Raw genomic sequence first — 25,312 nt, 5'->3', positions numbered from 1 at the left:
CTCAAACTCTTTCCTTCACCAGGGAGATGATGATCTGAAAGACACTGGCTTCCATCTGACGACCACAAACCAGGGAGCCTCTGCTGCTGGGCCGGGTTTCAGCCTGAAGTTCTGATGCAGAGGCAAGAGTGGACAGCTCTGTAACTAGAGGAACTCTTTACAGCAGCAGTTTTTCATCTTTCTCGTGTAGTACTGCAGGTCAACAAGGTTCTTTGATTTTTTTTTAAGCTTTTAAAATATTCATTTGTAAAATGTAAAATAATTCAATCAAGTTATTTGCAAAGAGAATAGTTGTTGAACTTGACTGCTCAAAGTGGAATATTTTGTTGTACATGTAGAGTTTTGGTAAATTTAAAAATAAAGCCCCTCAAAAGAAAAGTTATAGCTGTTCTGAACATGGATTCTTTTCCCTTGACCAGTTTAGTTTGATATTAATTACTACTCTCATTTAATCTGATGGATTTTATTTAAGGGTGGCATCTTGCACTACATGCCTCCTTGCCTGTAGGTTCATAATTTATTTAGAGATACAGTGCAAAACAGACCCTTCCGGCCCAATGAGCCACACCGCCCAGCAACCCACCGATTTAACATCGGCCTAATCAGCTGACAGTTTACATTGCCAATTAACTGGTATGTCTTTGGACTGTAGGAGGAAATTGGAGTACCTGGACAAAACCCACACAACCAAGGGGAGAATGTACAACCTCTTAGAGGATGCCAGAATTGAACTCTGATCCCCGAGCCATGCGTGCTGACTGGGGACTGGTGAGTGAAAGCTTCACCCTGTACATCAAGGAATGTTTCTTCTCATCCAGCCTCAAACCTGCACAACAGCCTCCATCCAGATATCTGAGCCAGCTGCTGACCCAAACCAGAAAGGATGCCAAGTTGAAGTCTATTTCTAATTTCAGATCGAGTTTTATTTATTTCATGTTTTCAATACAATCAGTATCGTGCACCATCTTACCTCACACCTTGTGAGACAGCAGTTTAGCCACAACCTGAGTTTCCCTTTGCTTTCACCATTTTGAATCTTACAGGCATCGTGTGTTGCCTGGGACAAAGGACATAGCTATAACCTGCTGAATGTTCTGGGAATGTTCCAGGGAACTTCTGCAGTTTAATGCATCATCACCAGTTGTTGCTCTATATCCAATGCCATTTGCAGCCCACACAGCCAATTCCACGTTCACAGGCACTGCTCTGAACTACTTCACCATAATAATGTTCAGCAAAATTGTTAAAATTATCACAAATTCTGATCAAACCTCTAATCATGTATTCAAAAGGTCTCTTATACTTTAACCTTTAGTTTCCAGGAATATTTTGTGAGGATTCTCCCATCTTTCTTCACCACACACGTGTACGTTCCTTCGTTAATTGCATTGGCAATGATACTAAGCCTGTTATCCTTCATGAACAGATATCCAGGGTATGAAAACTCCAACAGTTCTCCATCCTTGTACCATCTGAAAGGATAACAACATTCATCATGGAGATCCATCCACATCTTTCACACTGCAAGGCTTTGAAATGTAGCCTTGGTTGTAGCATAGGAAACATTTTGTTATACAGCAGGGAAGTGCCCCATCGAATCTCTGCTGACCATCTGTACCCATTTGATGCTGAAATTCTCCCCATTTTCTCATTAAAAACTCCAACTCTGCACCGGAGCAATTTACAGCAGGGAGTTAACCTACCAGCCCTCACGGAGGCAGCACAGTAGCATAGTGGTTAATTAATCAGCGACTGGTGATCAATTCCCATCTCTAAGGAGTTTGTACATTCTCCATGTGACTGTGGGTTTCTTCCAGGTTCTCTGGTTTCCTCCCACATGCCAAAAACGTACAGCTTAGGGTTTGTAAGTTGTCAGTGTCACTAGCAGGCTGCCTCCACCACATTCTCAGATTGTGTTGTTTTGGTCATTGCCACAAACAGCACATTTCACTGTACAGGCAACACTTAAAGCTCATCTAAAGGGAGAGCAACTGAAGAAAAGCATACAGCATGCAAACAACATCCACACAGACAGCACCAAAGATCAGTTCTATCCAGGGTGCTGGAGCAGAGGACACTTCCTGGTACTAAAGCAATTGACAAAGTGCACAGTAAGATCTCAGAAACTGCAAGGTGGCACAACCCAATGACGTGGATAAATGTTAGTGCCAGACACTGGTGCTTGGCACTGAATTGATGCCCTTGGTCTATTTATTTGCATCACCTGATCTCCACCTCCATGCATGGCGTGGAGAAGCTGCACAGTCATTCTATCAAGGAACCAGACAGACAGTTGCTTTTTGGTGTACTGGAATGCATCAAGTTTGCAAACCTTCACCCACTTTAGGCTGAGTACACAGAATAACTATAACTTCACCATGGATAGTTCCAAGCCTGGTTGCAAAAGAAAGGAGGGTGGATAATGGATACCTGGCCAGCAGACCACAGTCTGTGCGGCTTCAGAGCTGTGTCAGACATGGCTCTAAGAAGCACTGGGGCCCCACAGGACTGTACTGGCTCCCTTCCTGTATGCCTCGGAGTTTAGATACAACACTGAGTCATGTCATCTGCAGAAATTCTCTTGATGACTCAGCAGCAGTTGGGTGTATAAAGGGAGGACAGAACGATGAATACAGGCCCTTGGTAGAGCTTTGTCAAATGGTGCAAGCTGAATTATCTGCAGCTCAACATCAGTAAGACAAAGGAGATGTTGATGGACTTTAGGAAGACTAAGCCTGCACTGTTCCCTTTTATTATTGATGGTGAGGATGTGCATGTGATGAGGACCTGCAAGAACCTGGGAGTGCACCTGGTTGAGAAACTTAAGTGGAGCACCAACGCAGAGTCTGTGTACAAAAAGCACCAGAGCCACCTCTACATCCCGAAGAGACTGCGGTAGTTGGGAGTATGCAGCCCTCTGCTTCACATGTTCTACCAGTATGTCGACAGTACAGTCTTCTATGGGGTGGTGTGCTGCGGCAATGGCATCAATATGGGTGATGCCAGCAGGCTCAATACACTGATTAAAAAGTCTGGCTCGGTAATGAAAGTCAAACTGGACACATTGGAAGCTCTGGTAGAACAAAGGACCCAACAGAAAATCCTGGCAATTTTGGACAATGTTTCTCACCTTCTGCCTGCCACCTTGGCTGAACATATTGATGTAGTTATAAAGAAGGCAAGACAGCAGCTATACTTCATTAGGAGTTTGAAGAGGTTTGGTATGTCAACAACTACACTCAAAAACTTCTATAGTTGTACCATGGAGAGCATTCTGACAGGCTGCATCACTGTCTGGTATGGAGGGGCTACTGCACAGGACCAAAAGAAGCTGCAGAAGGTTGTAAATCTGGTCAGCTCCATCTTGGGCACGAGCCTACAAAGTACCCAGTACATCTTTAGGGAGCGGTGTTGCAGCTAACATTATTAAGGACCTTCAGCACCCAGGGCATGCCCTTTTCTCACTGTTACTATCAGGTAGGAGGTACAGAAACCTGAAGGCACACACTCAGTGATTCAGGTACAGCTTCTTCCCCTCTGCCATCCGATTCCTAAATGGACATTGAATCTTTAGACAGTAGCTCACTTTTTTTAAAACAATATACAGTATTGCTGTTTTTGCACATTTTAAAAGATCTATTCAATATACATAAATGATTTACTTGTTTATTTACTATTATTTTTACTTTTTTTCTCAACTATATTATGTATTGCATTGAACTGCTGCTGCTAAGTTAACAAATTTCACATCACATGCCAGTGATAATAAACCTGATTCTGATTCAGAGGAGTAATAAACTAAGATAACTGCGCTGCTCCAAAGAGTTCTATATGAGGGCATGCTTACCCTTGACTAATTGGCTCTATAATGAGTCAACCTATAGCCGGAAAGCAATGACCCTCCCGTGTAAAACTGTTTATTTTTTATTCTTTCTTACTTTTCTTCTAATATTTGTATATCTGTGCACTTGTAATGGTACAGTGACACTGTAGTTTCCTTTGGGATAAATAAAGTATCTATCTTTGAAGCTGGCAGCACTTGGGAACAGTGTGAAAGACTAGCCAAGCACAGAGGACTCTGGCAAGCTCCTGTCAGCGGCCTATGCTGCGTTAAGGGTGATGGGCTTAAGAAGAAGACAGGATGACTATGACTGATCGGGCCAAGTGGAGGGTGGATTCTGGAGGCTTAGTAGTGGGGCTGAGTGCAGCCAGCACTGAATCTTGAATGAGAATGTCAGAATCAGGTTTATTACCACTGGCTTTGAACCACAGGGTTTGGAGGTAGGACCAGGTGTCCCCACCTGTCCCAAGATGTCAGAGCTGGTTTTTTTCCACAATGTAACTGTTAGATAGGCACATGGAGAATAGTAAAATGGAGGGTTATGTAGGAGGGAAGATGCTAGGGAATCAATACTTGCATCAATGGAGATAAGCAGGGCCCCAGTGGGCACAGAGCTCTGTGTACTTGGCCTAGCTAGCTCAGACAGTAGGGCATGGGACTGTTAATACCAGGGTTGTGGGTTCGAGTCCCACGGTGGGCACTGGTATTACAGTTCTTTATATAGCCAGCTGGTGGTGTAGTGGCATCGGCATCAGACTTCGAGGTGAATGGTCCCAAGCTCATCTGGCTGGCTCCCATCTGTGCTGGGATGAGCATCAAGCTAGCAATTCAGCTAAACAGTCAAATGCTACAGAAACTGCAAAAATGCTGCCCAATGTGTCACAAGGCACGAAAAGGAACAACAACTCTTCCAAAAGATTTATCCCAGCTGCATGTTACTTCTGCTGGAGGAGACCGTGTTCCACATGTACATGGAGTGTGTGAGACTGCAGCTCCTTTTTGCATATCTGTATGGGTTGAGAAGCAGCTTCTCACCTGGTTACATTTTAGCCCCACCCTATTTATATACGGTCATCCAGTAAGGAGGGGGCATGGAGGGATGCGGATGTCCTTGTCAAATTGCTCCTGGGGCTGGCGAGATCAACCACCTGTGGGTCTTGGAAACGGGTGGCGGGAGGATCTGCCCGGGCAGACTGCCTAGCAATGTTTAAGGGGCATGTTCGTACCTAGGTAAATATTGAGAAGGAACAGACGCAATCCACGGTGACCATAGAGATGTTCCAGGACGTTGGGATTCATGGGAGGGGGGGATGCTATTGCCATCATTGCCAGAGGTGGAAACATTTTAATTTAATGTGTAATGTCTATTTGTAGTGAAGTAATTGTGTTAGTCACTGGTTTGTATATATAGCACTGAATTTGTAATAAAGATATTCCGTATATAAAAAAAGGAGTCTTTTGATTACGGCACCAGTGGGATGAGACTGCCCTCCAATGGGAACAGAATTTTAGTGAGAGTTCTGCTCTGAATCAGCAGGTGGCAGTGCTGTGCTGCCGGTGACTGTCAGGGGAGCCAACGTCTCCTGAGGTGAGATTGGGATTATTAAAATCTTAGTGTTCAAGCAGGAAAGCTTGAAAACACAACGGGTCAGACAGAAAATGTAGGGAAAGAGATGGCGTTGAACAATTTAGACCGAAGAATTCTCTCCACAACTGCTGCCTGATTGGGTGAAGATTCACACACCTACAATGCACAACTTTAAACTAATGTGATAAACACAAGATTCTGCAGATGCAAATCTTGAACAAAATGCTGAAAGGGCTTTGCAAGCCAGACAGCATCTATGGAGAGGAACAAACAGTTGACGTTTCAGGCTGACACCCTTCATCAGATCTCCAGCACTTTGTGTGTTGCCAGCTTCAGTAAAGGCCAAAGTTTGTACCCTGAGAGCACAGGGTACTATCTGCTTTCATGGTTGGCAGTGTTGATGTTACCCTTGCTGCTCAGTCTGAGATCTTACTGTTGGGAGTGACCATTCAGGAAAGTGTCAGTCTTCCTTGCTGTTCGCTGCACCCCAATCTCACTGTCATCCACAAATTTACCGATCCACTTAACCACATTATCATTCAGATCATTGATGTACTGTAGATGACAAACAGAGGATCCAGCACTGATCCCTGTGGATCACCTCTAGTCACAGACCTCCAGTCAGAGAGGCAACCATCTATTACGACTTTCTGGTAGTGAATGTCAATTCCAATTTACTACCTCATCTTGAATGCTGAGCATCTGAACCTTCATGACCAACCTCCCATGAGGGATCTTGTCAAATGCTTTGCTAAAGCCCATGCAGAGAACACGTACAGCCTTGTCTTCAACTTTCCTGGTAACTTCCTTGAAAAACTCTGTAAGATTGGTTAAGCATGACCTACCATGCACAAAGCCATGCCGACTATCCCTAATCAGTCCATATATATCCAAATACTCATATAGGTAGAGCCTTTAGAACATGTTCCAATAATTTTCTCATGTCAGGCTCACTGACTATAATTTCCTAGTTTATTTTTAGAGCCTTAAACAGGTGTAACAACATTAGCTAACCCCAATTTTTCACCTGTCGCTAAGGATATAGACCATAAGACATAGGAGCAGAATTAGGCCATTTGGCCCATTATGTCTGCTCCATCTTTCAATCATGGCTGATCCTTTTTTTCCCCCTCCTCAGTCCCATTCTCCAGCCTTCTAGGGCCCTTGCAATTTCTGCACGTCTCCCAGAGGGTCTGAGGGAATACCCTGTTAGGCCCTGGGTATTGATCCACCCAAGACAGCAAACAACTCCTCCTCTGTGATCTATATAGGGTCCATGGAGTCAATGCTGTTTTGTCTCACTTCTATAGACTCTGTGTCCATCTTCTGAGTAGGTACAGATGTAAATAATTCATTTGAGCCCTTCTTTATTGGCTCCATGCATGGATTACCATTCTGATCTGACCAATTTTGTCTCTACCAATTCTTATGCTCTTAACATAGCTGTAGAATCCCTTAAGATTCTCCTCCACCTTGTCTGTTTAAACAACCTCATGCCTTCTTTTAGCCCTCCTGATTTCTTTCTGAAGTGTTCTCTTGTATTTCTACTCCACCAGCACCATTTGTTCCTACCTGCCCAAACCTGCTCCTTTTTTCTCTTAACCAGGTCTTCAATATCTTAATCCAGGGTTCCCTAAACCTTTTACCTTAGCCTTTTATTCTGACAGACACATACAAGCTTTGTACTCTCAAAATTTCACTTTTGAAGGCCTTTCACTTACCAAGTACTCCTTTGCCAGAAAACAAGCTGCCCCAATCCACACTAGCCAGATCCTTTCTGATACCATCAAACACAGCCTTTCTCCAATTTAGAATCTCAACACACAGACCAGACCTATCATAAAAAACCTACAGCACGATACAGGCCCTTCAGCCCACAATGCTGTGCCATTTATGTACTTATTTAAAAATTACCCAAGGAAATAGCCCTCTATTTTTTAAGCTCCATGTACCTATCCAGCAATTTCTTAGAAGACCCTATCGTCTTTCTTCTACTCCACCACTGTCACTAGCAGCCCATTCCATGCACTCACCGCTCTGTGTAAAAAAACTTACGCCTGACATCTCCTCCGTACCTCCTTCCAAGCACTTTAAAACTGTGCCTTCTGATGTTAACCATAGCAGCCCTGGGAAAAGCCTCTGACTATCCACATGATCAATGCCTCTCATCATATTATACACCTCTATCAGGTCACCTCTCATCCTCTGTCACTCTAAGGAGAAAAGGCTGAGTTCACTCAACCTGTTCTCATAAGGCATGCTCCCCAATCCAGGCAACATCCTTGTAAATCTCCTCTGTACCCTTTCTATAGTTTCCACATCCTTCCTGTAGTGAGGTGACCAGAAGTGAGCACAGTACTCCAAATGGGGCCTGACCAGGTCCTAAGCAGCTGTAACATTACCTCTCGGCTCTTAAACTCATCCCCACGATTGATGAAGGCCAATGCACCATATACTTTCTTAACCACAGAGTCAACCTGCACAACAGCTTTGAGTGTCCTATGGACTTGGATCCCAAGATCACCTTTACCATATTTACTTTGGAACTAATGGTATTATAATCACTAGATGCAAAGATTTCCTTCTTCATCTGGGTTGGTGGACAGTGTGAGGGGCTTCAGTTTCACGCTGGCATAACTCCCACTCGTTCTCCACCTCACTCCAGATGCAATTGGACAACACTGAGGAACAGGAAGTCAGGCACTTGTGCTTCCCACCCCTGTCCAACATCTGTCCAGTCACTACAGACCAGTAACTGGTATATTTTTATCTCTGTGGTTTACGTGGTGCTGGATTGGTCACTGTAAACCTGCTGATTACTTAACATGGAGTTTACAATTCCAGCCAACACACACAGAGCTCTGGAGAAACCACAGATTTTGCTTATCTTGGCATCAGTCTGAGGAACTTGGCCATGCCAGACCAGAGGCATGAGCAGCCTAGAAACCCTTCTGATTAACCCATCATATAAAGCAAAACTAAGGTGCAATTTTCATGTCAGTGACGTGATCTCAAATTGTTCTGAACACAGACTGGAGAATGTTGGAAGGAAACTCAAGGCCTGTGGACTTTAAGTGCAAAGTGTTTCCATGAAACATAAGAGCAGAATTAGACCATTCAGCCATTAATAGAAGAACCAGGGATAACTAGAGACTGGTAAATCTTGTGTCAGTGGTAGGGAGTTACTGGAGAGAATTCTTAGGGATAGGATTCATGAGCATTTGGAAAACCATGGCTTAAATATAGAGAGCCAGCATGGCTTTGTGCAGGGAAAGTTGTGTCTTACTAACTGGATTGAGTTTTTTAACAAGGTAATGAGGGTGATTGAAGGTAGAGCTATGGATGTTGTCTAAGTTGATTGTATTAAGACGGTAGTAGTCAAAGGAACATATTCTAGCTAGAGAACTGTGATTAGTGGTGTTCCTCAGGCCTTTGCTGTTAAATGACATGGATGAAAATATAGTTGGGTTGGTTAGTAAGTTTGCAGATGATCCAAAAACTGGTGGTGGTGTGGATAGTGTAGGACTGACAAAGAATACAGTGGGATATAGATCAGTTGCATATATGGGTGGAGAAATTGCAGGTGGAGTTTAAGCCAGCCAGTTGTGGAATGTGAACTGCTGCATCAAATGTAAAGAGACAGTACACTGTTAACAGCAAGACCCTCAACGGTATTGATGAACAGAGGGATTTTGGGGTTCAAGTCCATAGCTCTCTGAAAGTGGCTGCAGAGGTTGATATGGTGGTTAAGAAGGTTTAAAGCATGCTTGCCTTAATTAGTTGAGGCATTGAGTTCAAAAGTCAGGAAGTTATGTTGCAGCTTGATAAAACTCCAGTTAGGCTGCATCTGGAATATTGTATACAGTTCTGGTCACCTCATTATAGGAAAGATGTCAAGGCTTTTGAGAGTGTGCAGAGGAGATTTACCATGATGCTGTCTAGATTAGAGGGCATGAGCTATAACAAGAGGTTGAACAAACTTGGGTTGTTTTCTCTGGAGTTGTGGAGGCTGAGGGGAGATCTGATAGAGGCTTACAAGATTATGAGAGGCTTAGGTAGAGTATAGACATATTTTTCTCATTGTTGTCTAATACCAGAGGGCAAGCACTTAAGGTGAGAGGGGATAATTTCAAAGGAGATGTGAGGGGCAAGCTTTTTTTACACAGAGAGTGGTGGGTGACTGGAATGCACTGCCTGGGGTGATGGTGGTGGTGCATTCGATACTTTTAAGAGACATTTAGATAGGCACATGGATGTAACAAATTGGAGGGACATCGATATTTTGTAGGCCAAGGAGATTAGTTGGCCAATTGATTTCTAATTTAATTAGCCTGACACAATATTGTGGGCTGAGGGACCTATTCCTGTGTTGTACTATGTTCTATGAATACAGTCCGCTTGATTCCAGAAGGACTTAGACAAACTGGAAGAATGGGAAAAAAGTGGGAAATGGAATCCGGTGTTGGGAAATGTATGATAATGCATTTGTGAAAGAACAACAATACTGACAATTATTTAAGTGGGGAGAAGGTTCAAACATCAGAGGTGCAAAGGGACTTAGGAGACCTCGTGCAAGGCTCCCAGAAGGTTAATTTACAGGTTGAGTCTGTGGTAAAGAAGGCAAATGCAATATTGGCATTTATTTCAAGGGGAATAGAATATAAAAACAAGGAGATAATGCTGAGGCTTTATAAGATCCTAGTCAGGCTGCACTTGGAGTATTGTCAACAATGTTGGGTCCTATATCCCAGAAAGAATGTATTATCATTGGAGAGCGTCCAGAGGAGGTTCACAAGAATGATTCCAGGAATAAAGGGGATAATATATGCAAAATGTTTGGCAGCTTTAGGCCTGTACTCACTGGAATTTAGAAGAATGCACGGGGATCTCATTGAAACCTACCAAACATTGAAAGAATTAGATAAGGTGGATGTGGAGAGGATGTCTTCTATGGTGGGGGTGTCCAGAACTGGAGGGCACAACCTCAAAATTGAGGAGTGACATTTTAGAACAGAGGCAAGGAGGATTTTTTTTTTTAGCCAGAGTAGTGAATCTATGGAATGCTCTGCTACAGACAGCAGTGGAGGCCAAGACCATGGGTATATTTAAAGCGAAAATTGATAGTTTCCTGATTGGTCAGGGCATCAAAGGTTATGGTGAGAAGGCAGGTGTATGGGGTCGACTGGGATCCAGGATCAGCCATGATGGAATGGCAGAGCAGACTCAATGGGTTGAATGGCCTAATTCTGCTTCTATGTGTTATGGTCTTGTTTGATTTATTTACCCTCTCAACCCCATTCTCTTGCCTTATTCCTGTAATCTTTGATGCCCAGACTAGTTAAGAACTTATCAACCTCCACTTTAAATATACCCAATGATGTGGGCTCCATTGCTGTCTATGACAATGAATTCCACAGATTCACTGCCTTCTTCCACATTTCAGGTTTCAACTAAGAGCCCAATTTATCGAACTCCCTGAGGCTGATCGAACCCATTCAGCCAATGGTAGCTACTCCACCACCATGCCAGCACTAGTGGCTGAGCTACAGGCACAGAGCCTGTTCTCTCCTGACTCAGGATATTAAGCCAGAGTGAACTTTATCAAGAAACCTCTTTCTTATTCATCCACTACTGAAGATATAACGGTGCACACTACAACACAGCACTGTTTGAGTGAAGCTTCCATGGACACATGACACCAGCAACGTCTGCAATTTAATCATCTTAAAGCTCTGGTAAACAGATTACTTCCACAAGAGCAAGGCTGGCCTCATTCCTGGGCAATTTATTTCCAGATCTTTAAGCTGCAGTAATAATTTAGATAATAAGCATCTATTTAAATTAAACTGAGTGGTGAACAGAAGATCAAAATGCAAAGGCAGAGATTTAATTTCCAGACAAAGAATGGAGATCAGTAACATTTCCCAAGGAGAACTGGATATAGAACAGAGAACATTACAGTGCAATACAGGCCCTTCAGCCCACAATGTTGTGCTGACCTTTTAACCTACTCCAAGATCATAAGACCATAAGATATGGAAGCAGAAGTAGGACATTCGGCCCATTGATTCTGCTCCACCATTCAATCATGGGCTGATCCAATTCCTCCAGTCATCCCCACTCCCCTGCTTTCACCCCATACCCTTTGATGCCCTGGCTAATCAAGAGCCTATCTATCTCTGCCTTAAGTACACCCAGTGACTTGGCCTCCACAGTTGCTCGTGGCAACAAATTCCACAGATTTACCACCCTCTGACTAAAGCAATTTCACCACATGTGTTCTAAAAGGATTGACGTCTTGAAGTCGTGCCCCTTAGTCCTAGAGTTCTCTACTATGGGAAATAACTTTGCCATACCTAATCCGTTCAGGCCTTTTCACATTCAGAATGTTTCTATGAGATCCCCCCTCATTCTCCTGAACCCCAGGGAATACAGCCCAAGAGCTGTCAGAAGTTCCTCATACGGTAACCTTTTCATTCCTGGAATCATAGTGTCATAGCGTCATAGGAAGTCATTCCTACCTGTGGCCATCAAACTTTACAACTCCTCTCTCAGACTGTCAGACACACTGAGCTAATAGACTGGTCCTGGACTTATTTCCACTGGGCATGATTAACTTATTATTATTTAATTATTTATGGTTTTATATTGCTATATTTCTTCAATATTCTTGGTTGGTGCGGCTGTAACAAAACCCAATTTCCCTTGGGATCAATAAAGTATGTCTGTCTGTCTGTCTGTCATTCTTGAAAATCTTCTCTGAACCCTCTCCAATATTGTTATGTCCTTTCGAAAATAAGGAGCCCAAAACTGCACACAATACTCCAAATGTGGTCTCACAAGTGCCTTATAGAGCCTCAACATCACATCCCTGCTCTAAATTCTGTACCTCTAGAAATGAATGCCAACATTGCATTTGCTTTCTTCACAACCAACTCACCCTGGAGGTTAACCTTTAGGGTATTTTGCACAAGGACTCCCAAGTCTCTTTGCATCTCTACATTTTGAATTCTCTCAGAATAATAGTCTGCCTGTTTATTTCTTCCACCAAAGTGCTTGACCATACACTTTTCAACATTGTATTTCATTTGCCACTTCTTTGCCCATTCCCCTAAACTCTCCTCAACACTACCTGTTCGTTCAACTATCTTTGTATCATTGGCAAATTTTGCCACAAATCCATTAATACCATCCTTGGGAGTATCGACCTTGGGCCGGCTGGTTGTGTAGTGACATCAGCACTGGACTTCGAGGCAGATGGACCTGAGTTCAAATCTGGCCAGGTTCCAGCCTGGGCAGCAGCGGTATCTGCGCGGAGAAATCCGGCCAGGCCCCAACCTGGGCAGTAGCAGAGAAAGGCCTGGCAATCTACTTCCGCATCTTGCCATGAAAACACTATGGACAACGACACTATCCATAGGGTTGCCATGAGTCGTCAATGACTCAACGGCACTCAACAACAACAAAATCTATCCCTCTCACATAACCCTCCATTTTTCTATCATCCTTGTGCCTATCTAAAAGTCTCTTAAATCTCCCAACCAGCAGCACATTTCATGTACCCACCGCTCTGTGTAAAAATCTTATCTCCGCCATCCTCCCTGTACTTTTGTCCAAACACATTTAAATTATGCTGGCTTGATTTAGCCATTTCTGCTCCAGGAAAAAGTCTAACCAGATGTTAAGAAATACTGAATTGATTGATTTCATCTGAATAGTAGTGGATTTGATGCCCTGGGGTCATCCCCAAAGATTAAGAGTCTCTGTCTTCTGGTTTGAAACCCTCTGCAGAAGTTACTTGCAATGGAGAAGCATACAGAGGAACGAACAACCGTTTTCACACCCAGTGCCTGGGAAAGATCATTAGAGCCAATAGAGTTATGATCACTAGTTTGTGCTTGAACAGAGTGAAGGCATCTTTACCTGCAGTCCCCTGAGCCTGTCTTATTGCCCAGAATGGAATTAAATGAAGATGAAGTATGAATATGAAGCACATTACACTTACTGCAATGTTCCCTTCTTATGGGCAATCTTTTGTCCACAACGAACTGTCACCTTTCTTCCTTTGGGAACTCGCTTGACCTTGGTCCTGGGAGGAATAGGTGTGGGAGGAATGGTAGGAACAGGGGGGTCTGCAAATCAAAAATGTTTATAATTAGGTTATTTCTAACTTCTACTTTCATAAACTCACTTTCAAATCAACATTCAACTCACAGGGGTGGGGAGCGTGGGAGATGGAGGATCACATACAGTTTAAACAAATCTCCAGTAAACTCCAAGATAGTGTGCAGTGTTCAGTAGTGGGTGCAGTTTGTGATGACACTGTGTCTGATCTAATCAAATCACCAGAAATGTAATCACTGTGTGGTAACTCTTTCACGTCTGCTACCCCTTCAATGGTCAAGAGGCTCACGAAAATTGGCCCAGGAATGAAAGGGTTGACATATGAGGAGCATTTGATGGCTCTAAACCTGCACTAACTGGAGTTTAGGAAAATGAAGGGTATCTCATTAAAAATTGAAAGGCCTAAATACAGTGGATGTGGAGAGGACTTTTCCTATGGTCTAGGACCAGAGGGCACAGAGTCAGAATAGAGGGACATCCATTTAGAACAGCAGAGGAGGAATTTTTTCAGCCGGAGGGTGGTGAATCTGTGGAATTCATTATCATGGATGGTCGTGGAGGCCAAGTCATCCGATATATTTAAAGTGGAGGTTGATTGGTTCTTGATCAGTCAGGGTGTCAAAGGTTACATGGAGAAGGCAGGAAAATGGGGTTGAGGGGGGATAATAAATCAGCCATGTTTGAATGGCAGAGTTATTCCTAACACAATGAAGTGAAGTCACTGTGGCGCAGCAAAGAGAGCTGGTGACTGAACACTGACAGACCCATAACACCATACCTCTGCAGAAGTTACAACTGTACGGACAATGCTTCATCATTAATGCATGACGACTTTCACAGAAACCATTCTGTGCCCAGGAAGGGCATTCATCCAGTCTGTCCAGGCAACCTTCAATTAGAGAATAGTCACAGTTCAGTACGAGCTCCCCAACTTGCTGCACATCCTGGCCTTGTACTTCACTGCTGGCTCTGTACTTAGCCGCAGAACTCAGAGTCTGCGTTGATATATTGCTCTCCTCCTCCCCTCAATGTGGAACTTTCCTCTGTCACCACGACTGTCCCAGGTGTCTATAGCAGCAAGAGGTTCAAAGTTCAAAACAAATTTATTATCAAAATACATATATGTTACCATATACTACCCTGAGATTCATTTTTTTGCACCGTTTCCAAAGGCAGTGGAGAATGCAAAGCTTTCTTTGAATATGATTTGAGGAATGAAAGGCAGACATCCTACCCTGCAAAAACTCATTTCAGGGAGGTAGCACCATCAACTTGTGGGAGACTCCCAGAACTTCTGGGAGAGGTGGGATGTCTGCATAGAGTCGCTCCTTTGTGGTGAACTACATATACCTGTCTCGACACGCGCCCCCCACTCTGCTGACTGCTCCTGTGGCTCCTCCCACAGACCCCTGTATAAAGGCGTTTGGAGGCACTGCTCCCCCCCTCAGTCTCCAGGATGTTGTGTGGTGGTCTCTTGCAGCTAATAAAAGCCTATCATTCGCCTCCCGTCTCCGAGAGTTATTGATGGTGCATCATCCTTAGCAGCTAGCCAGCTAGTTTAAATAACGTTAGCTGTGCTAATGAATGAATGACACCTGTTAAACTCACTTCAACATGTCTTTTACATTTTAACCCCCCATGGGCAATAGAAAAGTCACAGTTGCAAACAGTGCAGCAAGCAACACTGTCATTATTTTTGACCCCTATTAGGCAGGGGTACACTTTAGTGTAGTCTGGGGTGAAGTATGTTTTATATTTTCTTTTTTTGGAACCTCTCCCTCTCTCTTTAAAAACAAATCGATTTCCAGGATATTGTATATAATTTGTGGGCGTCAGGGAGCCACTATCAGTATGCGGGAGACTCCCGGATCTTCCGGGAGAGGTGGGATGTCTGTAAAGGGTTAACATATGAGAAGTGTTTGAAGGCTCTGGGCCTGTACTCGCTGGAGAGGGATGGTCTCTTTGAAACTTATTAAATATTGGAAGGCCTAGATAGAGTGGATGTGGAGAGGATGTTTCCTATGGTGGGGGAGTCTAGGACCAGAGGACACAGATAGAGTGGATGTAGAGAGGGTGTTTCCTATAGTGGGGGAGTCTAGGACCAGAGGACACAGATAGAGTGGATGTGGAGAGGATGTTTCCTGTAGTGGGGGAGTCTAGGACCAGAGGGCACAGATAGAGTGGATGTGGAGAGGATGTTTCCTATAGTGGGGGGAGTCTAGGACCAGAGGGCACAGCCTGAGAATAAAGGGACAACTATTTAGAACAGAGATGAGGAGGTATCTCTTTAGCCAGAGGGTGGTGAATCTGTGGAATTCATTGCCACAGGTGCCTGTGGAGGCCAAGTCTTTGAGTATATTTAAAGGTTTTTGATTCGTTAAAACTATAATCAGGTATTGTCAGAGCACAGATCACATCTGTGGGATTTACAGCACAGCGCAGGCTATTTGGCCCATCTAGTCATGTTACAGTTCGTTTTTAAAAAACAGCAATAGTTTGGTGACTGGAGACAGAGCACGATGGTGGATGGATAAAATTAGTAAATTGGCTTATTATTGTCAAATGTACAAGGTAGAGTGGAAAACATCTTGCATGTTATTCAGACAGATCCTTTCTTCAGATCAGTACATTGAGGTAGTTCAAGGGAAAACAGGAGCAAAATGGTTTACCAAGATGAGGTTCACCAGGATGCTGCCTGGATTAGAGAGTAGAAGCTCTAAGGAAACCTTGTGTTGCTTTTCTTAAAGTGCCAGAAGTTGAGGAGAGGTGTAGATAGGATAGGCCATCAGAATCTTTCCCCCAGGGTAGAAATGTCAAACACCAGAGGATGTAAGTGGAGTGTGGGGGAATTTTAAAGTGACGTGAGGGTCAAGTGTTTTTACACAGAGAGTGATAGGTGCCTGGAATGGCTGACCAGGGTACAGAGTGGATTCACATAGTTTGGTGGTGTCTAAGAGGTTTTTAGACAGACCATAACCAGGTAGAATGAGAGGCCAAGAATCAAACTCATACTAATGTGGTAACAGTGGGGTAGAAACTGGCCTTGAGCCTGGAAATACGAGCTTTCGGGCTTTTGTAACTTCTGACCAGTGGAAGAATGGAAAAGAGAGAGTGTCGGGGGTGGGTGGTGTCTTTGATTAAACTGGCTGCTTTACTGAGATAGTGAGAAGTGTCGACTGAGTCCATGGAGGGGAGGTCGGTCTGTGATGTCCACAACTTTCTGCAGATTCTTGCAGTAGGCATGGATGTTGTGGGACAAAGGACTTAAATTCTCCCCTCATGAGAAGCAGCTTCACACCCTCACCAACCTTTGGAGACGGACATTTCTGCTGAACCCCACATCAGTGTGTTGTGTTTGTTTCTCTACAGTGCAGAGCAAAGACTTGTCCTACTCTCTCCTCTCCAGTAGCTGGGCAGTGAGGACGGGGAGTTTTGGGAAATTGTGGGTGGATCCAGAGCTTTAAATTACAATCCCAAATCCCTACCTCCAGAGTTCATCGCCAAAGAAGAAAACTCCTTGGCCACAGGGTTCTCCCTTCACACGGAAGCAGAGCAGAGCACAGAGTAACAGTATGATGGTCTGGTGGCCCGGGTACGATTCGCACTGCTGTCAATGAGGAGTTTGCACATTCTTGCCCGTGTCTCCGGTTTCCTCCCACATCCCAGAGACATATGGGCGGTTGGTTTGGTTGGTGCAGGCTCGTTGGGCAAGAATGGCCTGATACTATGGTGCATTATTAAATAAATAATTAGAATGACAGTGATGTAAGAAACGGGAACTTGTAGCTGGCTCTTAACCATTTGATACTGGGGCAACGCTGGGAACCCAGAGACAATCGGTGAGGAGAACAGGAGATTGTGGAAGGAGTGGCCCGCTACCTCAGGCCCTACAAACAGAATGAAACCTCATCACCCTCACGCAACGGAGCATCATCTCACCATAAAGCCTCCAGATGCCCCACATGTCGTCCTGGGTGATTTGGTCCTTTCCCAGTAGAGTGGCATTTCTGTTCATAATTGCATTCGAATTCTGTGAGTGCATTAGACCGAGGCTGTGTCCAATCTCATGGGCAGCCACATGTACCAGGTCAGTCAGCCACACCACTGCAACAGAGATCACAGTCACGCAGTCAGTCGGTGTCTGAGAACACGGGCTCGTGGTGCTCCCACAACTTCAGATTCACACACAATGTCACTGCTCAGTAACATAGCCATCCAGCGCCTGGACCAGGTCTACATAGGCACGAGGTTGAATTCTATCACAGCCACTGGGGAAGCCGAATTCAGTTAATTAATTAATTAAATGAAAATTTATTAAATATCAGATACAGTTAATTAATTCTATATTTTATGTAAATAATTTGTTATGAAAAGACTAGCATCAATAAGGAAATTACAAACCTATTAGATTATCAGAAACTTTTCTATTTCAATCCTCCTTAATGGAATCAGCCTTACTCTCCCCGACCAAGACGCAACTCCAAACCCATGGAAATGACCTGGGAATGGGCCCCAGTGACACCCACATCTGTGATGCAAGGCGAAGAGGGTCAGCAGCTTTAAATGCCTCAATGTTATCATTACAGACAATCTGTAGGCATGCTACATCCCTTCAATGAGGCCGTCAACAGTGGTTGCTTATTAATTACATCTGAACAAGTAACAAAAGATCAATGATTAAACATCCTGTAGAGTCAGATACCGGCTCCTCAGCTATCTAGTCCACGCCAAACTGTTATTCTGTCGTCCCGTCAACCTGCACCCAGACCTTAGCCCTCCACAGCTCTACCATCCATGTTCCTATCCAAACATCTCGTAAAATTGGAAATGAGTCAGTAACCCTCACCAACACAGTGAACAGAACATCAGTAACTCTCACAGAACCTCAGTAACCCTCACTGACACAGTGAACAGAACCCCAGTAACTCTCACCGACACAGTGAACGGAACCTCAGTAACTCTCACCGACACAGTGAACGGAACCTCAGTAACTCTCACCGACACAGTGAACAGATCCTCACGAACCCTCACCGACACAGTGAACAGAACCTCAGTAACTCTCACCGACACAGTGAACAGAACCTCAGTAACTCTCACCGACACAGTGAACAGAACCTCAGTAACTCTCACCGACACAGTGAACATAAACTCAGTAACTCTCACCGACACAGTGAACAGAACCTCAGTAACCCTCACCGACACAGTGAACATAAACTCAGTAACTCTCACCGACACAGTGAACAGAACCTCAGTAACCCTCACCGACACAGTGAACAGATCCTCAGTAACTCTCACCGACACAGTGAACAGATCCTCAGTAACTCTCACCGACACAGTGAACATAAACTCAGTAACCCTCACCGACACAGTGAACAGAACCTCAGTAACTCTCACCGACACAGTGAACAGAACCTCAGTAACTCTCACCGACACAGTGAACAGAACCTCAGTAACTCTCACAGAACCTCAGTAACTCTCACAGAATCTCAGTAACCCTCACTGACACAGTGATCAGAACCTCAGTAACCCTCACCGACACTGTGAACGGAACTTCAGTAACTCTCACCGACACAGTGAACAGAACCTCAGTAACTCTCACCGACACAGTGAACAGAATCTCAGTAACCCTCACCGACACAGTGAACAGAACCTCAGTAACCCTCACAGAATCTCAGTAACCCTCACTGACACAGTGATCAGAACCTCAGTAACCCTCACCGACACTGTGAACGGAACCTCAGTAACTCTCACCGACACAGTGAACAGAACCTCAGTAACCCTCACCGACACTGTGAACAGAACCTCAGTAACCCTCACCGACACAGTGAACAGAACCTCAGTAACTCTCACCGACACTGTGAACGGAACCTCAGTAACTCTCACCGACACAGTGATCAGAACCTCAGTAACCCTCACCGACACAGTGATCAGAACCTCAGTAACCCTCACCGACACAGTGAACAGAACCTCAGTAACGCTCACCGACACAGTGATCAGAACCTCAGTAACTCTCACCGACACAGTGAACAGAACCTCAGTAACCCTCACTGACACAGTGATCAGAACCTCAGTAACTCTCACCGACACAGTGAACAGAACCTCAGTAACCCTCACTGACACAGTGAACAGAACCTCAGTAACTCTCAACGACACAGTGAACGGAACCTCAGTAACCCTCACTGACACAGTGAACAGAACCTCAGTAACGCTCACCAACACAGTGAACAGAACCTCAGTAACCCCCACCGACACAGTGAACAGAACCTCAGTAACTCTCAACGACACAGTGATCAGAACCTCAGTAACCCTCACTGACACAGTGAACAGAACCTCAGTAACCCTCACCGACAATGAACAGAACCTCAGTAACTCTCACCGACACAGTGAACAGAACCTCAGTAACCCTCACCGACACAGTGAACAGAACCTCAGTAACCCTCACCGACACTGTGAACAGAACCTCAGTAACCCTCACCGACACAGTGAACAGAACCTCAGTAACTCTCACCGACACTGTGAACGGAACCTCAGTAACTCTCACCGACACAGTGATCAGAACCTCAGTAACCCTCACCGACACAGTGATCAGAACCTCAGTAACCCTCACCGACACAGTGAACAGAACCTCAGTAACGCTCACCGACACAGTGATCAGAACCTCAGTAACTCTCACCGACACAGTGAACAGAACCTCAGTAACCCTCACTGACACAGTGATCAGAACCTCAGTAACTCTCACCGACACAGTGAACAGAACCTCAGTAACCCTCACTGACACAGTGAACAGAACCTCAGTAACTCTCAACGACACAGTGAACGGAACCTCAGTAACCCTCACTGACACAGTGAACAGAACCTCAGTAACGCTCACCAACACAGTGAACAGAACCTCAGTAACCCCCACCGACACAGTGAACAGAACCTCAGTAACTCTCAACGACACAGTGATCAGAACCTCAGTAACCCTCACTGACACAGTGAACAGAACCTCAGTAACCCTCACCGACAATGAACAGAACCTCAGTAACTCTCACCGACACAGTGAACAGAACCTCAGTAACTCTCACCGACACAGTGAACGGAACCTCAGTAACTCTCACCGACACAGTGAACAGAACCTCAGTAACCCTCACCGACAATGAACAGAACCTCAGTAACTCTCAACGACACAGTGAACAGATCCTCAGTAACCCTCACTGACACAGTGAACAGAAACTCAGTAACTCTCACCGACACAGTGAACGGAACCTCAGTAACTCTCAACGACACAGTGATCAGAACCTCAGTAACCCTCACTGACACAGTGAACAGAACCTCAGTAACTCTCAACGACACAGTGATCAGAACCTCAGTAACCCTCACTGACACAGTGAACAGAACCTCAGTAACGCTCACCGACACAGTGAACAGAACCTCAGTAACTCTCACCGACACAGTGAACGGAACCTCAGTAACCCTCACCGACACAGTGATCACCAGAGCTGAATTCACTACCAAAGTTTAACAGGTAGCATTTTCAAACATCTGTAATGTTACCTTTCTTCCAGCTGAAACGGGTTTTTCCCAATATCCAGTGCTCATAGTCATCAAAATGGATTTCTCCATTGGTTGGGAAGAAAGCATGTGCCAATTCTCCCGTTATTCCATCAAAACATGGATGCGAAGGAATCTGCAGGCAATCGGTGTGATTTATGGAATAAAATCCTGTAAAAGCAGATGACAGTGTTAATATCATCTAATTAGGGAACACCATTGGGGAGAGAGGGGTACAGGGGAGTGTGGGGACGGGAAAGAGAAACAGGGGAAGAAAGAAGGGGGGAGGAGGGGTGGAAATGGGACAGGAAGGGGAGAGGAGTGAGAGAGGTGCAAAGGGTAAAGGGGAAGAGTCAGGGAGGGAATTGAGAAAAGGGGAAAGGAGAGAGGAATGGGTGGGGGTAGGGAAAGGGAAAGGTGAGTGGAGTGGGAGAGGAGAGGTAATGTGGAAGGGAGTTGGGGAATGTGGACAGGGAATGGGGATGGACATTGTAGAGGGGATAGGAGAGGGTGAAAGCTGAGGGCAAAAGGAGAAGAGAGAGGGAAGAGCAGTGGGGGGAGTTAAAAGGGGGAAGGGAGTGGAGTGGGGAGGGGAATGGGAAGAGTGTGGGTGGGGGCAGGGAAAGGGAGCGGTGTGGGGGTGGGGAAAGGGAAAAAAAGAGGAGAGGAGTAGGGAAGTGGGAAAAGAGGAGGAGAGGAGTGGGGTAAGAGGAAAGTGGAACAGAGTGGGGGGGTTCCAGTGGAAGAGAGTGGGTGGAGGGGGAAGATGGCAGAGAAGGGGGAAGGGAGAGAGGAAAGGAGATGGAGTAAGGAGAGGGGAGAGGAGTGGGGAGGGAAAGAACCATAAGAAATTAAGATATAGGAGCAGAATTAGGCCATTCAGCCCATTGAATCTGCTCCACCATTCTACCATGACTGATCCTGGATCCCACTCAACCCCATAAACCAGCGTTGTCGCCATATCCTTTGTTGTCCTGACCAGTCAGGAAACTATTAGCTTCTGCTTTAAATATACACAAGGAATTGGCCTCCACCGCAGTCTGTGGCAGAGCATTCCACAGATTCACCACTCTCTTGGCTAAAAAAATTCCTCCTTACCTCTGTTCTAAAAGGTCTTCCCTCAATTTTGAGGCTGTGCTCTGTAATTCTGAATACCCCCATCATAGGAAACATCTCTCCACATCCACCCTATCTAGTCCTTTCAACATTCGGTAGGTTTCAATGAGATCCCCACACATTCTCCTAAATTCTAGTGAGTACAGGCCCAAAGCTCCAAACACTCCTAATATGTTAACCCTTTCATTGCTGGAATCATCATTGCGGACTTCCACTGGAGACTCTCCAATGACAACACATCCTTTCTGAGATATGGGCCCAAAACTGTTGACAGTACCCCAATTGTGGCCTAACTAGTGTCTTATGAAGGCTCAGCATTATCTCCTTGCTTTTATATCCTATTCCCCTTGAAATAAATGCCAACATTGCATCTGCCTTCTTTACCACAGATTCAATTTGTAAATTTACCTTCTGGAGGTCTTGAACGACGACTCCTAAGTCCCTGTGCACCTCTAATATTTGAATTTTCTCCCTATTTAGATAACAGTCCGCACTATTGTTCCTTTTACCAAAATGCATTATCATACATTTCCCAACACTGTACTCTATCTGCCACTTTTTTGCCCATTCATTCAATTTGTCTAAGTCCTGCTGCAATCAAGTCAAGTCAAATCACTTTTTATTGGCCTTCTGACCATAACTGCTGGTACAGTACACAGTAAAAACCAGATGTTTTTCAGGACCATTGTGATACATGAAACAATACAAAAACTACACCAGACTACAGACCTACCCAGGACTGCATTAAGTGCACAAAACAGTACAGGCATTATGATAAATCATAAACAAGACAATAAGCACAGTAGAGGACAGTAAGTTGGTGTCAGTCCAGTCTTTGGGTATTGAGGAGTCTGATGGCTTGGGGGAAGAAACTGTTACATAGTCTGGTCGTGAGAGCCCGAATGCTTTGGTGCCTTTTCCCAGGTGGCAGGAGAAGCATTTATGAGGGGTGAGGAGTTTGTATGAGGGGCGCGTGGGGTCCTTCATAATGCTGTTTGCTTTGCGGATGCAGCGTGTAGTGGAAATGTCTGTAATGGTGGGAAGAGAGTCCCTGATGATCTTCTCAGCTGACCTCACAATCTGCTGTAGGGTCTTGTGATCCGAGATGGTGCAATTTCCGAACCAGGCAGTGATGTAGCTGCTCAGGATGCTCTCAATACAACCCCTGTAGAATGTGATGAGGATGGCGGGTGGGAGATGGACTTTACTCAGCCTTCGCAGAAAGTAGAGATGCTGCTGGGCTTTCTTTGCTATGGAGCTGGTGTTAAGGGACCGGGTGAGATTCTCCACCAGGTGAACACCAAGAAATTTGGTGCTCTTAATGATCTCTACCAAGGAGCTGTCGATGTTCACTGGAGAGTGGTCGCTCCCTGCCCTCAGTGTGCATTGTTTCCTCAAAACTACCTGCCCCTCCTCCTATCTTCATATCATCCACAAACTTTGCCACAAAGCCATCACTTCCATGATCCAAACCACTGACAAACAATGTGAAAAGTATGTGAAATGTGAAAAGTCCCAATATGGACCCCTGCGGAACACTGCTAGTCACTGGCAGCCAATCAGAAAAGACCCCTTTTACTCCCACTCACTGCCTCCTGCTTGTCAGCCATCCCATTATCAAAGCCAGTATCTTTTCAGCAACACCATAGGATTTTATCTTGTTAAGCAGCCTCACAGATTGCCCTTTATCAAATGCCTTCCAAAAATCCACTCTCTCTCCTTTGTCTACTCTGCTTGTTACTTACTCAAAAGACTAATAGATTTGTCAGGCAAGATTTCCTTTGACAGAATCCATGCTGACTTTGACTTATTTTAGGACAAAAGGGCACAACCTCGGGATAGAGGGGCATCCATTCAAGACAGAGATGCGGAGAAATTTTGTTAACCAGATTGTGGTGAATTTATGGAATTTGTTATCACAGGCCAGGTTGTTGGGTGTACTTCAGGCAGAGTTTGATAGGTTCTTGATTGAACATGGCATCAACTGTTATGGGGAGAAGGCCAAGGAGTGGGGCTGAGGAGGGAAAAAAAGGATCAGCTATGATTGAATGGCGGAGCAGACTTGATGGGCCAAATAGCCTAATTCTACTCCTGTGTTTTATTTAGTCAATTCCTGACAAAGCCACATTGCCTTCCTGTCTATCCTTTCGATACCTTTCTATCCTTTCTGATCGTGTCCAAGATATCCTGAAGTGGGAGGGTGAGGAGCCAGAGGTCGTGGTACATGTAGGTACCAATGACATAGGTAGGAAAGGGGAAGAGGTCCTGAAACGAGAGTATAGGGAGTTAGGAAGGCAGTTAAGAAGAAGGTCTGCAAAGGTAGTAATCTCGGGATTACTGCCTGTGCCACGCGACAGTGAGAGTAGGAATAGAATTAGGTGGAGGATGAATGCGTGGCTGTGGGATTGGAGCAGGAGGCAGGGATTCAAGTTTCTGGATCATTGGGACCTCTTCTGGGGCAGGCGTGACCTGTTCAAGAAGGACGGGTTACACTTGAATCCTGGGGGGACCAATATCCTAGCGGGGAGGTTTGCTAGGGCTACAGGGCAGACTTTAAACTAGTAAGATGGGGGGGGGCGGGAATCAATTTGAGGAAACCATGGGAGAGGAGGTTAGTTCACCAGTAGAGCAAGTAAATAGACAGTGTGTGAGGGAGGAAAGGCAGGTGATGGAGAAGGGATGCGCTCAGCCCGAAGATGTAGGGGAGAAGAAAGAAAAGGATAATAAATTTGAATGCATTGTTAGGGATGAAAAGAGAGGAGGGGGTGGAGAGTATCTTAAATGTATCTATTTTAATGCTAGGAGCATTGTAAGAAAGGTGGATGAGCTTAAAACGTGGATTGATACCTGGAATTATGATGTTGTAGCTATTAGTGAAACATGGTTGCAGGAAGGGTGTGATTGGCAACTAAATATTCCTGGATTTAGTTGCTTCAGGTGTGATAGAGTAGGAGGGGCCAGAGGAGGAGGTGTTGCATTGCTTGTCCGAGAAAATCTTATGGCGGTGCTTTGGAAGGATAGATTAGAGAGCTCCTCCAGGGAGGCTATTTGGGTGGAATTGAGGAATGGGAAGGGTGTAGTAACACTGATAGGAGTGTATTACAGGCTAC

General features: G+C 44.9%; 2 protein-coding genes across 7 annotated transcripts in view; one reads left to right on the top strand and one right to left on the bottom strand.

Moving 5' to 3' along the window:
* cdk11b (cyclin dependent kinase 11B) overlaps positions 1-465 on the top strand; it is a 62,192-nt gene extending 61,727 nt beyond the window's left edge. For all 6 annotated transcript variants that reach the window (XM_059952412.1, XM_059952413.1, XM_059952409.1 and 3 more), the window contains one exon: positions 23-465. In XM_059952412.1, the coding sequence (XP_059808395.1) occupies positions 23-115 (93 nt within the window). In that variant the 3' untranslated portion in view covers positions 116-465. The remainder of the gene's footprint in view (positions 1-22) is intronic.
* A 144-nt stretch (positions 466-609) lies between these two features.
* Positions 610-25,312, bottom strand: part of mmp23ba (matrix metallopeptidase 23ba) — a 38,226-nt gene continuing 13,523 nt past the window's right edge. The window contains exons 4-8 of the mRNA XM_059952415.1: positions 21,090-21,257; positions 17,493-17,657; positions 14,332-14,442; positions 13,435-13,561; positions 610-1,472 (exon numbers count right to left, since the gene is read on the bottom strand). Of these exons, the coding sequence (XP_059808398.1) occupies positions 1,298-1,472; positions 13,435-13,561; positions 14,332-14,442; positions 17,493-17,657; positions 21,090-21,257 (746 nt within the window). The 3' untranslated portion in view covers positions 610-1,297. The remainder of the gene's footprint in view (positions 1,473-13,434; positions 13,562-14,331; positions 14,443-17,492; positions 17,658-21,089; positions 21,258-25,312) is intronic.

The sequence above is a fragment of the Hypanus sabinus genome, chromosome 27, assembly GCF_030144855.1.
Source record: "Hypanus sabinus isolate sHypSab1 chromosome 27, sHypSab1.hap1, whole genome shotgun sequence".
Taxonomy (NCBI): Eukaryota; Metazoa; Chordata; class Chondrichthyes; order Myliobatiformes; family Dasyatidae; genus Hypanus; species Hypanus sabinus.
Note: the sequence above shows the minus strand (reverse complement) of the source record. Positions and strands in the feature narration are given on the sequence as shown.